This window comes from Mirounga leonina, unplaced genomic scaffold (assembly GCF_011800145.1).
Source record: "Mirounga leonina isolate KUSES-001 unplaced genomic scaffold, KU_Mleo_1.0 Mir_153, whole genome shotgun sequence".
NCBI lineage: Eukaryota > Metazoa > Chordata > Mammalia > Carnivora > Phocidae > Mirounga > Mirounga leonina.
In genome coordinates, this window is record NW_023270387.1 from 21,057,028 (window position 1) to 21,074,629 (window position 17,602).

At 40.6% G+C, this 17,602-nt stretch overlaps 1 protein-coding gene across 8 annotated transcripts in view; it reads right to left on the bottom strand.

Annotated features, from left to right (window-relative positions):
- The window catches only part of CDON (cell adhesion associated, oncogene regulated), a 116,029-nt gene that overhangs the window by 12,740 nt on the left and 85,687 nt on the right, over positions 1 to 17,602 (bottom strand). For all 8 annotated transcript variants that reach the window (XR_004680001.1, XR_004680000.1, XM_035009257.1 and 5 more), the window contains 4 exons: positions 16,117 to 16,239; positions 12,327 to 12,548; positions 10,144 to 10,424; positions 6,878 to 6,957 (listed from right to left, as the gene is read on the bottom strand). Coding sequence is in view for 6 of the 8 variants with exons in the window: in XM_035009257.1 (XP_034865148.1) it covers positions 6,878 to 6,957; positions 10,144 to 10,424; positions 12,327 to 12,548; positions 16,117 to 16,239 (706 nt within the window). In the remaining 2 variants the exon portion in view is untranslated. The remainder of the gene's footprint in view (positions 1 to 6,877; positions 6,958 to 10,143; positions 10,425 to 12,326; positions 12,549 to 16,116; positions 16,240 to 17,602) is intronic.

The window sequence follows — 17,602 nt, forward strand, 5'->3', positions numbered from 1 at the left end:
ATTTAGGCATACTCAATAAGTAGTCATTTGCACAAACTTAACAAACCAGCAGGGTAGCTCAACTCGTAGCCAGAAAGAACCAGTACTATAACAAAATGTTTGCATGCTCATCTCTACACACTATTTTTATCTGTGTGGAAGGTTCCAAGTTGGTGAAAGAGTGTCCCCAAGCCCAGCAACACATAGACTTTCAAGGTTGTCATCAGGCAAAACCTTGGAGATCATTCATGGTATCTGTGCTTCCTAAGGCACTAAGTAATTTGATTTCCCCTTTTGACCATCAGCCATGTATAGCTTGCGCTTTTTTTCCCAGATGGATTATATGCATATTTCCAAGCTGATTTTTACTTGGATACTTCCTGCCCACTTCCAATCTCTTTAGGACCCTTAATTTCTTGTTCCTTCCTGATGGGACCTCTCAGTTCGTTTGTCTGTGAATTCCATCAGTGTCCTCTCTACTCTTTTACAAATTATCAAGACTGATAGTAAACAGGCAGAATTTAACGTCCTTTCCCATTAAACTAGCCAAGCAACTGACAAACCCCAGTTGATTACATATCCAGAACTGTGTCACTGCCTTTTAAATTGAGGAGGGGAGAAGAGAAGAAGGAGGATAGAAAGCTTTTGATTTATTTGATTAAAATCTGTTACATTCTTGAAATGTACAAGGATTTCTCAATTAAGTCTTTAGTGTAGGGGTCTGGCTCCTCACAAAGCTGCATTCTATATGCCTCTTTCTAGCTGTCCATGGTGACCTATTACATATCATTCTTAAAACGTGAAAAGCGTTCAAATTAGCTGAATACAGTGAAGCAGGCAGTCATTTACAACATGCCACAAAAACGCTAGAATCAAATAAAACTCCACAGATGCTGGAATGTACATTCCCCTCTTACTTGTTCTCACATTTTCACATCAGTACTCCAATTTAGACAGTAAAGGCAACATTTTCTCTCCAGATCGTTATTACCAAAACAGAGGGGATGATAAAAGGGGTCTAAGGCTGGCACTGACTTGTTTCTTGAGAGCCCACTCTACAAAATACATTTAAGTTTAAACCCAAGAAGGCATGGCAGGACACTATGCAGCTAAGATTGCAGAAGGCGCAGGCCCTAAGCAAGACTTCCTCAGTTCTTAGGCATCTGTGGAATACGAGAGCCACCCTGGGTAAAGGTGAGTTTGATGTGGGGTCTAAAAGGATGACTCCCAAGGGTGTGCCAAGGGGTAAACAGTTTCTTCTCATCTCCTGCAGTGATTCCTAGCTCAGTGGTTGCACGCAGTTACCTAGATAGCCCCGTTGGCCTCCTCAACCAATCCCTCGTGTCTTTTTTTTTTTTAATTGGCACCTCCTAAATCTTGCAAACTCATCTACTTCTCTTCATGTCTACTGCAACCGTCCTAGGGCACGGCTTCTCCTCTGAGCTATTGCAACAGCCATCTCACTGGTCCCCTGTATCCTCTCTTGCCCCATCCAATTTATTCTCCAAACTCCATCCAGAATGTTCTAGCACAATACTGTCATACTTAAAATCTCTTGCTGACTCACCACGGCTCTGTATGACCTACTTTCACTCACCTTTTACCTCTGACCCCTTCGCTTGCTTGGTTCCTGCCACATTAGTCTTCCTGAAGCTCTGTTTGGATTCTGGCATTCTGCTTTACAGATTTTGCATAAATGGTACCTTGTCTTTGCCTGGAAAGTTTTAAACCTATCCCTTCTCTTTTACCTAGTTTTACAAATTCTTCAGAGTTTCAGAGCAAAATGTCGCTTTTATGATTTATTTGTATCATTTTGAAAAAAGGTTATGTCTCCCCATCAAACTATAACCTCACTTATAGTGAGCAAACCAGGCAGGGACAATGCCTGGTTTGCTTACTGTCCTCCAGGACCTAGCTGGGTGTCTGGCCCACTACAGACTTTCAACAAATGTTTGCTGAATGAATAAATGAACACCTTTTCCTTTCACTCTCCTTATGCTATCACAACCCTTGCATCATCTCCTCGAAGACATTTCAAATAACAGCACCAGAATCTGATGCTTTATTTGTTGTTGTTGTTATTATTATTATTATTTTAATGTAGGCTCCACACCCAGCATGGAGCCCAGCATGTGGGGCTTGAACTCATGATGCTGAGATCAAGACCTGAACTGAAACCAAGAATCAAATGCTTAACCGACTGAGCCACTCAGGCACCCCTCCTTGAGGACATTTCAAGCCCATAAGCAAAAAATAATAAAAGAGAGAACGCCTTATAAAAAGGACGTCTGATCACTTTAAATATTTATGAAATAAGGCAAAAACAATGCCTTAAATAACTAAAAATAATCAGACATAGCTACTGTCTCCCTTAGTGATCCCACCCATATTTAAGTTTTATCACTTAGATGCAAATTCCTAAGTATGTCTCATAGTTCCAATCTACCCCCTGAACCCAACAGTGGCATTTTCATCTGTCTCCTTGGCTTAGATATCCAACTGGTACTTAGAACTCTAAATGCCCAAAACCAAATCCATCACCTTTCCTCAATATGTCATTTTATTAAGTTCCTTCTTTCTTTTTTCTAAGATTTTATTTATTTATTTGAGAGAGAGTGTGAGCGAGCCCAAGTGGGGGTGGGGGGCAGAGGGAGAGGGATAAGCAGATTTTGCACTGAGCGGGGAGCTCAAAGTGGGGCTTGATCCCAGGACCCCGGGATCATGACCTGAGCTGAAGGCAGATGCTTTACTGACTGAACCACCCAGATGCCCCTTAAGTTCCTTATTTCTATGACTATAACCATGGCAATTACTATGCCATCCATGCTTGAAACTTTCTATTCATCTTGAACCTTTCTTTTTTTCTAGATCCCTACCAGACAATGGCCAAGTCCTAAAGATTCCCACTCTAGGGGCACCTGGGTAGCTCAGCTGGTTAGGCATCTGACTCTTGATTTCGGCTCAGGTCATGATCTCAGGGCTGTGAGACAGAGCCCCATATTACGCTCCACGTTCAGAGGGGAGCATGATTGAGATTCTGTCTCTCTCTCTCCCTCTGCCCCTCCCCACCAAAAAAATCTTAAAAAAAAAAAAAGATTCCCACACTAGAACCTCCCTCATCCCTTCCTTTCTATCCCCACTCCTTGCACAAAAGCTAAGGTCTTTGTTATAGAAACCATCAGACTGGTCTCCTCCCTGCAATCCCACCTGTGTAGTGCTACTGCTAATCAAGCCTAAACACATCTCTCAAATACATGGCTCCTCTTCTCAAAATCCTTCCAGAGAAATATGATGCAATTAGCCCATTGTTTTTCAACATTTAACCAATATCCCCCACTCTTGATTAACACACACACACAAAATCTCACATCCCTCCTGCACCTTTATTATTGAAACAATAGGGATTTTTTCCATTCCTTAAACGTAAAACTACAAGATTTAACGTGCTTCTTCAAACCCTACTCACTGTATTTAGAGCTCTGCTGTGAATCACTATGATTAGACTATGGGCTCTCTGGAGGTGGGACCTGGGCCAGCACCCAGTACGTGGCAGGCGCCCAACAAATGTTTATTAAATAAACTATTAAACCGTGACAGGATGATCCGTGACATAAACTCGGTCCAGCTCTCCACTTTATATCCTGCTACCCTGCACTTGTACTTCACCAGCCCAATTATTCCAGTGGTTCTTAAAACATGGTCCCACGACCAGCAGCATCAGCATCCGTAAGAATTCATCAGAAATCCAAATTCTCAGGCCCCACCCTGTACCTACTGAATCAGAAACTCTAAGGGTAGAGCCTCGTAATCTGTGTTTTCACAACTGCTCCAAGTGATTCTAACATATGCTGAGGTGTGAGAACCACTGAACCACACTATCAGCATACCTTGGGGAGAATGGGGTTTGCTTCCAGACCACTGCCAATAAAGCAAATATCCCGCTAGAGCAAGTCAAATGAGTTTGTTGGTTTCCCAGTGCACACAGAGTTATGTTAACACTCTACTTTAGTCTATAAAGTATGCAATAGCATTATGTCTAAAGCAACATGTATATACCTTGATTAAAAAATACATTATTGCTAAAAAATGCTAACCATCATCTGAGCTTTCAGTGAGTCTCAATCATTGATCAGGTCACTATAACAGATAGAATAATGAAAAAGTTTGAAATACTGCAGGAGTTACCAAAATGTGAAAGAGACACAAAGTGAGCAAATGCTATTGGAAAATGGGGGCCAACAGACTTGCTTGATGCATCGGGGCCACAAGTCTTCCATTTGTCAAAAAACACAGTATCTGCAAAGTGCAATAAAGCAAAGCACAATAAAATGAGGTGTGCCTGTATTCACCCTTAGGTAAGCCCTTATATAACTTAACTGAAATTATGTCTCTTTTTGTGCACACATTAGTTCAACTGGCATTAGGAAATGCAAATGTATTGTTAGTAATGTCAATATTCTAAAAGTGGAAATTGACTAAAATTTTGCATATCTACCTCTCAGCATTCAAAGCTTATTATAAATTTTGCCAGTTGGGGGATCTTAAGCAAAGATACCTGTTTTTAATTTCAAAGTCAAAAGAGTTAGAAGCTTTAAATTTAATGATTCCAATTTTCCAGAGTTGAAGGTAGGTACTTACTGATATTTTTCTGGCCAATCACTAAGCATCAAAATCACATAATGGCTCCTGGGAGCCAGGTGAGTCATCTGGCTAATCTTGGAGGCAATGCAGGCAAGTCAAGACTTGCCCTAAATAGGCAGACTCTCAGGTAGGAAGAAGTAAATTTAAGCCAGAGAGAAACAGAAGCTGGTTTTCTCAGGCTAAAGAGAATCCACCTAGGTTCCCAGATAAAAGTAAAACCCCCACACATGAAATGCAAAAAGTCATCAACTTGAAAAATTAATAGAACTATAATTGTCCATTGTCTTAAAGGGAAAAAAAACAAAACAAAACAAGTATAACAAAAGCCCCCAACACTATACACATATACTCACTCACACACACATTCACTCACACAAATATACAAATGGCCATGAATGCAAGATGGTACATACCGGTCATAAAAATTCTTTTAAGGAAATGGGATGTCTTATTGGTAACCAGGATGATAACTTCATCATAAAGACGTGATTAGCAGCAAATTACCAAAATCTATCATCAAACTATGTTGGGATGATTTTACATTTCCTAGGGCAATTTTCCATTTTTCAGATAAGAAAATAGCCACAGAGAGATTATATAACTTTCCCAAGATCACGGATTTAAGCAGTGGCAAAGCCTATGTCTGTCTACTTATTCTCAAGCCAGAGGTTCTCTTGCAACATCGCTTTAATGCCAATGTTGAATTGAGATCTACTGATGGCCACAAGAATCACAAAAGAAAATGCATTACGCTTTTAGGCAATACCATTTGTTTTAATTAAGTTTATTTGATTACTTACCAGGTGTATGAAGCATCTTTAGCATGTTCCTAACAAAATGTGGTAAAGCCTACAACCAGCTCAGGACAAAAAACGTGGCTTCAGTGTTATAAACATCTTAAAATGTAGCTAGGTCAGACAGAATTTTAAAAATGTAACAAACAATCTTAGTACACAAAATAGGCAGATGGCTCTTGCTAACACAGACACCCTAAGATGGGCTAAGTAAATGATAAGGACAAATCTCCAGGAAGATTTATTGCTTTTGCTCTGAAACTCTCAAAACACATGCTGAGCAATGTATTGCCAAGTCTATAGTTGATTAGTCGACTGGCCACTTCCAAGTTCTGGTTTTGGTAACTTCCAGACACAACTCTTAACCTTGTAATTGATTCAAAAAATATAGGTCCCACCCCCATTTCAATAATGAAATATCCAAACTCCAGTCATACTCATTATTTAATGTACTAACTCTAACACAGTTGTTAAATTGTAGAGTTTTAGAGCTGGGCAGGGCTTCTGGGACCGTGTCACCCAATACCGTTGTTACCGGGAGAAAAAGAACGAAGGTTTCTGATGGACATAACTTTTTTTTTTTTAAAGATTTTATTTATTTATTTGAGAGAGAGAATGAGATAGAGAGAGCATGAGAGGGGGGAGGGTCAGAGGGAGAAGCAGACTCCCCGCCGAGCAGGGAGCCCGACACGGGACTCGATCCCGGGACTCCAGGATCATGACCTGAGCCGAAGGCAGTCGCTTAACCAACTGAGCCACCCAGGCGCCCCGGACATAACTTTAATACAACGGAAAATCTGATAATCTTTTGGAGTTACTATATATAGAGGCAGCCTGAAAGTTTCCTGGATATTGTCAAAATTGTTACTCTACACATTACTCTACATGTTACTCTACATATTCCTATCTTGTTTGAAATACTGTGAGTACATATGCCTCTTACAATTTTTTTAAACCCCCCCAAATGAAAAGAAAGGGGAAAAAAAAGATTTTGCTACTTAGTTATTGCAAGGTTTTAAGAATTAAAAAAAAAAAAAGTACTGAATAATCCAGTAGGAAAATTTCAGTAATATTACCATAAAAACACCTTACTTTATACACAGGGTTTGTCCCCTAACATTCAAACGTGCTCTCATTCATAACACAGAGCGGAAAAGAACAGGTGAGAAAAGACAAAGTCTGTATATAGAAATGACTCTAAAGATTTCAGAAACATCAAACCTTTTAATAACATCTCAGTGAGAAACACGTCTTTAATATTGTCCATCTATCTCAAGACCCCAAGGCCCAGAAAGGTGAAAATTGTAAAGCAGGGCTAAAAAATTAGTAACAGCCCTACACTTAAGTCTGCATATTCTGAGATTTATAGCGTACGTAAACGTCAAGAATTTCCTTAGGTGAAGGGGGCAGAAGAAGAGTCCTACACTGTATTCCCAACAACCCTTGCAAACAGAGCCATGTACCTGTTATTGTTGCGACAGTTTCGACAGCTAACGCACTCCGACGGGTCCGTCCGAGGTACTGCCATGTACATTGCACCACCCTGGTCAGGACGGAAGTACAGGGAGAAAGAGAAACACACATTGTGAAGGTACCACAGACTCATAACCAAACAGCCCCAAACGGAGAAGCCAGGCCAATGATGAACGCTTACACGGTGTATTTTATTTTTATTTTATTTTTTTTTAAAGATTTTATTTATTTGCGAAGAGAGAATGAGAGACAGAGAGCATGAGAGGGAGGAGGGTCAGAGGGAGAAGCAGACTCCCTGCCGAGCAGGGAGCCCGATGCGGGACTCGATCCCGGGACTCCAGGATCATGACCTGAGCCGAAGGCAGTCGCTTAACCAACTGAGCCACCCAGGCGCCCTACACGATGTATTTTAACCAACCCCCCCAACAAGGTTATGCTTATCATTCCTTACCAATAGTTACAAATGAGTTCCATACAACACTGAAACTACACTCTACAAACTGCCGGCCATGGTTTTTTTTCCATGTATTTTTGTCCTGAAAGGAGCCAAAGAAATGGAGAAATTTAGTCACTTCCGTTTCAGTGGTTCAAATCTACTGGGCCCCAAATGCACCGTACATTAGAACCTCCTGTTCATTTTTACTTTTCTAGCAGTCACAGAAGAATTTTACGTGATGCCAGTTGGAGAAACAGGGTGGAAATCTGTTTGAATGATGTCACAAGATAAACCCATCTTCATTTTCCTGTAATTATTTCAATTAGGTCTGTTCACTTGACTACACTAAGTTTTAAAACATGTTTTATTTTTCCAGATGGAGTAGATTCTCAGCCAGCAATGACTTGGAGGGGAGGATTAATATTTTGATGTTGCTTTTGGCGGAAACTGCCCGGCAATTAAGAAAAATGCCCAGATTAACACATACCTCATTGTAAAACGCTTGCTTGACATATACAATGGCAAGATTTCTTCACAACTGATGTTCAGAATTGAACCAGCTTTTGGTCAGAGTAAAAATTCTGCTTTCAGATGAAAAACGGCAGAACTGAGTCTGATAAGGGTGGGAGAGGTTGTCACACTGCACCCAAACCCAGAGCAGTGCTTCAAGGTTAAAGAAAGTTCAGGCAATTGTTTTTCCCAGAATACTTTCCATTTCCATTCATCTCATAACAACAGCCAGAATCTAAGCAAACCAAAAGCACTGAAAACGTCTCTCAACATTCCTGATCCAACTAGCAACAGGAATTTTTAAGAAAACATTGCGAGAAAGAATATCCTCTGCTATGTTCAGTCTTTGAGCATAAGCTCCATAAGCTCCAAACTTCACAAAATGAAGTTAACCTACGGGGTAATGTGATTAGTTGAATACTAAACATATCAAAGTTAACTCGATGATTTTTATGATCGCCAGTATTTTGAAAATTTCCCCATTTCCTCCCACCCAGAAAAGACAAGAAAACTAGTGAGTAAAAACCACAGATGATAGCCTCTAAAACTGTACACCTAAAGGGGCAACCATTATTTAAATAGCAATTCATTGTTCAAAAAACCCAAACTGTTGTTCCAAATCCTCAAACATCAGATTTATTTTTTTTCTTCTTATGGAAATAGCATGTGCTATTCAAACCTTAGTGTTTTCTCCTTTTGTTTCTTGGACAGTGTTAGTAGTTTGGACTAGGAATGGTGACCAAAAAAGTTTACGAAGTCTGAATATGAGCCATGTCTTTCCATGTAAAATAATGAAATCATTATTCTCTTTTGGTAACGAGATGCACTCAAGCAAATTAGGTATTTTTCTACAATACACTAAAACCAGATCACACAAAACCCATTAGATGTCCAGCTTTAAGATACAAATATATATTATAGTTTTGTTCTCCCAATGTAATATTTTAATAAATCTTTGTTGAAGTTGAGGATGAAAAACTCAAAACCTTTTCAAATTTTAGCACCTCGTGGGTTATGGCAAATTTATCTGTAATCAGAACAATGACAAAAACTTCAATGAGTGCTTAATTGCACAATGAGTGCAACTAAACATATCACCCATCTGATTGAAAAATAACGTGGATGCACATCCAAACAATGTAATAAATGAAACTTCCTAACGCAGAGAACCTCTAACCAACATAAATATAAAATATGCTAGTCATTCTATTCCCATTTCAAAAATTAAACTGTATCACTGAGTTATCCGTGAAATAAAGTATTTTTCAAGGTGTATCAATCACTCCTTCGGGCTAAAGAACACTAATATTATAAAAGGCAAAAATCCCAGGGCGCCTGCGTGGTGCAGTCGGTGAAGCATCCAACTCTTGGTTTCGGCCCAGGTCATGATCTCAGGGCGGTGAGATTGAGCCCCACGTCAGGCTCTGCACTTGGTGCAGAGTCTGCTTGGACTCCCTCTCCCTCTGCCCCTGCACTTTCTCTCCCTCCCTCCCTCTCTCTCTCTCTCAAATAAATCTTTTAAAAAAAAATAAAAAATATAAATAAATAAATAAATAAATAAATAAATAAATAAATAAATAAATAAATAAATAAAAGGCAAAAATCTTACAGGCAACACCCCTACCACACGTTGGACACAACTAACAAAAGAAACTCACTATAGGTTGGAAGTCACAATCTGGTGGCCTGCAGACAGGTTCCACGTGGCCTCCGCAATGCTTTCAAGAATTGCAATCAGTTGCCAACATGTAAAAAATCTGGCAATTGCACCTAGATTTACAAGATGTTTTGAAAAAGTCAGAAAACCCGGTAACCCCGGACCCTCAGTCCTGCGTGTCAATAACTGGACTGAGTTGTAGCTGGCGCTCTCCAGATTGTTATCGCCGCCACTGCTTCTGTCTCATTCCCGACTTGTTTTGCTCAATTTCACGATCTGCCTGTCTCCGCTAAAGCATACGAGTTTTCAGACTCTGCTCTTAATAAGGCAAATTGAAAGTACTGGGTCCACTCTACGCCTAATGGGATTTCCATCTCTCAAGAATAACTTCCAGCCAGTTCGTTACTGGTATTCCGCTTTCACTGTGAAATAATTTTAAAACATAAACCAAATTGATGAACGTAACTATCACCTGACAATAGAAAGCTTACAAAGATTACTCTGGATCAAGGGGTTGCCAGTAATACATAGTATTTCCAGCCTAATAAACCCATGAGATTGCTGTGTTGACAAAGGCCAAGTAGGCTGACCCTGTTCTTGCTCCCTGGCACCATGGGGCATAGGGAGGCTGTATTTATAATTAGGTCTCTTACATTTACTAGGTGACGGGGATGTTCAAAATCCACATGTGTCCTGGTTAGTGAGCTTGTATGCCCCGAGTAAAGCCCTCCATTTAAGCTCCCATTCATGATTCCATTGACTCCATTAGGGATTTTATGGTGAAGATGGGAGCAGCCATTGCTGAGACCTCCATTGCTTATGAAGCTTCCATGAACATTCCCATTTATCCGATTTGTGCCAGGCAGAGTAGTGTATTCCACCATCTGCCCATTAATATCTGACCCCTGGTAGAGATATCCTGGAGGGTCATATTCTGTTAAGAGAGAACAAAAAAGAAAAAAAAAGTAAGATAAAGAAAAAGACAATCTTCTTGTGCAGGCAGTTTTATTAATAAACCCCTAAGAAACTACAAATACACTAAAATAAAATGCCTTAAATGTGTTCACTTAAAGTCTAATTATGAGATATGCTTTAAGAAAGTTACGTTCTTTCCTTGTGTGGAGATAGCTAGGAACTCTAAGTTAATTAAGGCTTTGTTAATGGGAAGAGAAATTAACCAGAGAGAAATTACTCAAGAGAATTAATATATCATGCAAGTTGAAACTATCTGAGTACTGGCAACATTAAGAAAAAGTGTTTAAACTCCCACACACTTCAAAGTGCCGAGAGAAACTATAAAACAACAACAAAAGGCAAACATTAGGTAGGATATTTTAAATAGTAATAAACAACACTTTTAAATGAAAGGATGGAGTTGTGTATATGTTCACTGACTATCAGTTCCTTCATTAACACAGTCCATGTGGAAGTTGTGCGGTACTAAAGGCAAAAGGCTAATTATTCCATTTCCTTATATTAAAAGCACTTAAATAGTTGCCTCAAAATTCCAATTTCCAGAGGCCCACTTGCTAGATTTATTTAGAACAAGTGCAATATCCCTTAGAAAATACAGCACCTAAACTGTACAGGACTTGTTGGCAGAGTTTTGGTAAATTCTTCAAAGGTATTAGAGCAAGCCAAGACTGGATTAGGTGTCCTTCCTCCTATTACTGAACTTCTTACAGGTGAGTTACTGTCAGCCTACCTGCTTATCTTTTCCATTAAACTATAAGCTGACAGGGCAGGGGACAGGTTTACTTTTTTACCACTGTATCCCCATTGTCTAACACAGTGCCAGGCACATCAAAGACAGTCAATGAGTATCTTCTGAATATGACTGAATGAACATCACTACCATAAATTTCCATCTTTGAACATATCACCAAGTCACAGAGGAAAACGACCTCAACCAGATTAAGCTTGCTCAGACGACCAGAGAAACACTTTCCTTTTAATGATTCAGTGCACACTCCCACAATTAAAGTCAATGGCACCGAAACCAATCAAATGATCTCTCCAACCTTTTTAGCCAGGCACCATCACCATCACCACCACCTCTCTCCCTGTCTATCTCCTAGAAAGCACCAATTCAATAAAAACAAATCACCTTTTTTCCCCTTGAGCTATTAGCTTTGATCCTCTTATTCTGGGGACAGAGGGGAAACCAAAAAAACCTCCTCCCACCAAAGACTACAGTCTCTGCTTGCTCCAATTCCCCTGTCGGGGAGAACAAGAAAGGTGGGAAGGGGAGGGGAGAGAACTAGGGGAAGAAGAGGGAAAAGGGGTTCTAGGTTATCTGTTTCCATGCGGCACCATCACTCCCATTACTAGATACACGTAGGGACCAGGCTGGAGCAGTATTGGTACATCAGGGACTGAAACAGGACCACGTCACCTTCATTTGTGTCATTCAGTAACAGTAACTTAGAAAAGTTTTCCTTTCCCTCATTTCCAGCCTTTTCTATTCCTGTTACCAAGACTTGTACCCATACGGAGGTATTCCAGCAACACTTCCAAAGCTCATGCTTCAAGAACGCATGCTCTTTGGTGGTCTGACAAAGCCAGAGTTTCCCAGCACAAAGTCGGCTATTTACTTAGAGACCTGCCTGGTTTGGGCTTTGCTGTTTATTTCTACTGGGCAATTTCATGGGATGCTCCACTTCCTCTGGCTGACAGCTACAACAGTCTTAAAGTCTCCTCCCCTGACCGCAGAGTGCCTGATGTGCTTTATACCATGACACTAACCCATGGAAGTATTACAGATCCATATTTATCCTGATGATACTTTCCTGGCCATCTTTAGAAAAAGACCAGGAAATATCGATAAATGGCTTACTCTGTATGGTGTTTTGCTGACGGTTCTTCCAGAGACACATCGCAATGAAAACCATGAGAATGAGGACCATCACACCTAGCACGCAGCCAACTATCAGATACAACATGTCGCTGCTTCTGGTGGGGCTGGTTGCAGGCCCAACGTTTCGTCCACTTCCCGAAGAATTTGGAGGGGTACTCAAGTCTTTGACAGGATACTCAGAAGCTCCAGGAAGGCGTTTTACTAGTTGACATATAAAGGAAAACATGATGTCAGAGTGAATACAGGCTCTATGAGACGGTTTACTCTCTGACGGAGGTCTGGTTAGGAAAGCAAGCCAGTCTGTTTACACTTGTTACTGAGATGATCTGACCACCAATGAGTCACAAGGAGGGCTCAAAAGTTTAAAAATCTGATGTGCCAAAGTCTCAGTCCACAAATTCTAGAGAAATCATAAAGTCTGAGAAACAATGCCCTCAGTCCAACCCAAACTGCTATCTGATTATCTGCTCAACTGTATTTGGAGAAAACTCCCAGTATTTCAACTTATGGGTGGGATGAAAACTCCTTTCTATGTGACACACTTTGAGCTGAATAAGATTCAAAGTGACATATTTTATGCCTCTTTTATGTGATTGAGATTAAAGATATGACTGTGGACCAAACAATTATATACAGTCCCCAAAACCTTATGCTTAATATTAAGCATTCCCAAACCAATGACCTCTGGAGTCCATGTAAATGTGGTTCTTTTATCCAATTTGTTGATATTCTGGAAAACAGTGACAACAAAAGCTAATAACAGGTGGGACTCAAACCCCATTTTCTCTGTCCTCAAATAACACATTCTTCATGCTTTAAATGCCATAGAAAAGCAGCAAAGCATAGTGGCTGACAGCTCGCTCTCTGGGACCAGACTGCCCAGGTGCATATCCTGTTCTACCACGTATCCTTAGCTGCATGACCTTAACCTCCAGGAACCAGTTTCTGCATGTGGGAACTCAAGATAAGAATAAAAGCTCTATCGTAAGGCTGGAATGAAGAGTAAACGAGTTATTCATGGAAAGCACTTAGAACAGAGCCTGGCACATGGCAGTATTCAATCAATTTTGTTACTATTAGGTATTATATTATATTTCCTGTTATGGCTCCTAATGACCCAGTGGAGCAGAGCGGTCCTTAAAAAATTCTACTTCAATAGACGCTATGTTGGGGTTCAAATTTCTAGCACCTTTATGCAGAAGAGGGGTAGGAATCCATAAAGAAGAGGACAGTTTTCAAAGGAAAGAGGTTTCCAACACTGAGAAGTGGATGAATACTTGGCAGAGACGCTAAAGGAAATTCCTACTTCAGGTGGTATGTTGGATTAGACAATTCTAAGGTCCCTGCCAATTCTAAAGAAAACAAACAAGTTTCTGAAGCAAAATAGACATTGCAGATCATACATTAAAGATCACGGTTACCCATGGGGAAGTCCATCAGGTTTATTCGCTCTTCATTTACTCTTTATTTATTCATAATTCTACCAAGCTTGATGATTTTGCCAGTCTCTGCTAAAGTGAAAAATTTCTGTGGTGGATGGTGAGTGAGACAGATGCATCAACATCAGTAAGAAGAGAAAGCTAATACTAGGAAGAAGAGGAGGAGGAGGAGGAGGAGGGGAGGCAGAGGGGAGGAGGAAGGGAGGAGGAGGGGGAGAGGGGTGGAAGAAGAAGAGGCTAAGAGCATGAAACAAGAAAAGTGAGATAAGAAACCAAAGAACTACAGAAAAATCATGACAGTCTATGATCTTTAAGGGCAGGAGAAAATGGCTGGTGTCAACACCTCGATCATTCCTGGAAAACCTTACTGAATTACTAAGGATATGACAATCATTGTTCATAACAAGAACCTTGACTCGTTTCTTAAAAGCAGAGACTGTGTATCCTACGTTCTCTCTTTAATCAGGCTGGGAATTGTGTCACACATTTTAGAAAGTTATTCAGTATAAACGGTTAATGTTTTAAAGAGGTGTTTTCATTTGTCACTGACCTGAAAGTCTGTAGGTAGAGCCTTTTCTTCCCTAGCAAAGTCCATTAATGAGGCATACTCTTATAGACACAGCTATGGTATAATACTATTTAAACAATGCAGTTATTACACTGTTGTCTGTGTTTGGCCTGGCTCGATTCTTAAATGTCTTGGGGACAGAGATGATAAATTTCATTTTTATTTAATTTTGTCCCGAGTATTACAACACTCTAGAGGCAAGTAAGAAACGTCCATTAATATATCACAGTGACTACAACAAAAAGCCCCTCAAATATATACTAACCAAAGTAAATCTAAAGGTCTGTGTATATACCTATGTTTAAAGGCAGATTTAGTATGTGGGTTTTGCAGCAAAGTCACATAACTTAGCATTAAAAGATGAAACTATGTCTTTTCTTTACAATTCAATTCTTCTGAGCCTCAGTTTCTTCATCGTTAAATCGACATCATAAAATCACCTGTAGCAGACACTAAAGGGCTGCCTGGCCCATCCAGCAGCCTTTTCCTCCCACGCTAGCAGAGCCCCAATTTCATTCAGCTGTCTGCTCAAACCCCACACAACTCGAGTAGGTCCTGATCAATCATTCTATTCCAGGGAACGGTCTGCGAAGCGGGTGACTGAGACTAGCCACTGAGACTAGCGGGGGGTGGGGAAAGGTGAGGACTTTGGGAAATTTCCTCTTGTTCTTTAAAACAGATGCAAGCTAAAACAGTCCCTTTTTGGGGCACCTGGGTGGCTCAGTCGGTTAGGCGTCTGCCCTCGGCTCAGGTCATGATCCCAGGGTCCCGGGATCAAGCCCCACATCAGGCTCCCTGCTTCAGTGGGGAACCTGCTTCTCTCTCTCTCTCTGCCTGCCACTCTGCCTACTTGTGCTCTCTCTCTCTCTCTGTTAAATGAATAAATAAAAAATCTTGGGCGCCTGGGTGGCTCAGTTGATTAAGCGACTGCCTTCGGCTCAGGTCATGATCCTGGAGTCCCGGGATCGAGTCCCGCATCGGGCTCCCTGCTCAGTGGGGAGTCTGCTTCTCCCTCTGACCCTCCTCCCTCTCCTGCTCTCTGTCTCTCATTCTCTCTCTCTCAAATAAATAAATAAAATCTTTAAAAAATAAAAATAAAAAAATAAAAAATAAAAAATCTTAAAAACAAAAACAAAACCCAGTCCCTTTTTCTGTCAGATTAACTGTGACTGGACACCAGTTTGTAAATAGCCACGTTAGCTGTTTCTATTATTGACGTGGAGTACCACCATCCTAAAAACAGAAGATACTTCACAGTCAATCTACGTATGTCAGCAGAGTTGAGAATTTCAATTTAGCATTAGCGCACTGCTGATGCTGAACTGAATCACCGCACTTAGGAAGTAGACAATGTTATGCGTAACTGTCACGCAAGAAACCACTTTACGCATATGAAGCACTTTTCCTGAAAATTGTATTTTTGTTCTTAAGTATTCTAACTCTTGCAGCATTCTAATTTGCAGAAGTTATTCAGCAAATACTTCTACTCTCTTCGTGAAGAGAAAAAAGAAGGGAAGTGACTTACTTGGCGTCACACGGAAATTAATGAATATGATCGATGCTTACGTAAACTAAGTTTTAGACAAGTGCTCTAGCCAACATTCTCTATTTTCTGTTGGGACGGTCTTAATGCCTCCACCTAGGAAATGGTCCAGAGCAGACGCTTCCTTAGGTAAACATATCAAGAGTCAGAAGGAATAATGCAGAGTTTAATTCCAGTTCCATCCGGGGGAAAAAGCACGAGCTCTCATTCCTCTCCTACCTTTAGTTTCGCAGATCATCACATTGCTAAACTCGCTTTCTCCCCCTTCGTTGAAGCACTGCATTTTAATATCGTAGGAGGTTTCTGGCTGCAGATGGCCAATCATGTGCCACTGCTTTGAACCTAGAAAGGAAAAATAAATGAGGATTTTACATATCGTATGACCTGAAGGGTGATTTCAAAATGAGGTTGGAACAGGGCGCCTGGGTGGCTCAGTTGGTTAAGCGACTGCCTTTGGCTCAGGTCATGATCCTGGAGTCCCGGGATCGAGTCCCGCATCGGGCTCCCTGCTCGGCAGGGAGTCTGCTTCTCCCTCTGACCCTCCTCCCTCTCATGCTCTCTGTCTCTCATTTTCTCTCTCGCAAATAAATAAAATCTTAAAAAAAAAAAAAGAGGTTGGAACAGCACATATCACCGTAGAGTTAGTTTGTGCAATGAAAATGTCCTTAATAAAAGTATTTTAGTAATGCACCACAGATAAACAGCATTTCTGTTACGTGCCACAAAACCAAGGACAAGAAGTACACCGAATTAAAGCGATACCTGTGCATTGGTACTAATACTCTGTTTCGTTATAAATAATTAGTGGTGAGTCTTTCATAAAATGCACGTTAACTTCACGCACAGGTGAAGAAAAAAAACACCCTCCAGTCTTCTGATGCCCCATTTTAGCCTAGCAAGTCAATCCACTCTGCCCACCAGAAAGGAATACTATACATGAGATCAGCAAATGGTGCCTTACCCAGGACAAGTGACCATTTATTTACAAGACAGGTCTTAGAGAAACTCTCAATCCCACTGGACTGGATGTGACGTGAACAGACAGCTCAGCACATGCCTGAATAAATGGTTCAGAACAATCAAAAAGCCGAATCTACTACAGAAACCTCTGGGTTCCTTGAGTCAGGGTCCCCAAGCCACGCAAGTATCTCTAACAGAATGATTCTGTTATCCACGGCACATGGCCAATGCTTCATTTAGAAACGCTCTTCAACTGAACACTCCTGTATAAATCACTCTCCATTTTTACTTCCATGGGCATGTGACAAACTTTAATAAACAGGGACACTTCTGCCAGATTCAATTAACTCTTCAAGCACCTTTAATCCCTCTTGGAAAATACCTCTTCAAACTGTTTCCACAGTTCCTTAGAAGCTCAACTATATAACACCTACTGATTTAAGAATTAATTGAAGGAAAAACAAAGCCAAACCAAGCATCTAAGTCAAATCTACTCGGCTGACAGGACCAAGAGCACTAGGTTCCTTTCTAATTCAACACAGACAAAAATACTCCAAACCGGAAACACAACCCCTTTTGCAGGTCACCATCACAAAATCCCTCATTCATAAAGACCCATAGTTTACATGGAAGAGAATCTGCTTGTTCTAGGATCAAGGGACTCTGAAAGGCTTGAGAAGTAAGGAATTCTATGCCCTCTATATAAGTGTAAAGAGGACCCTACAATAAACTTGACTCAAAACCT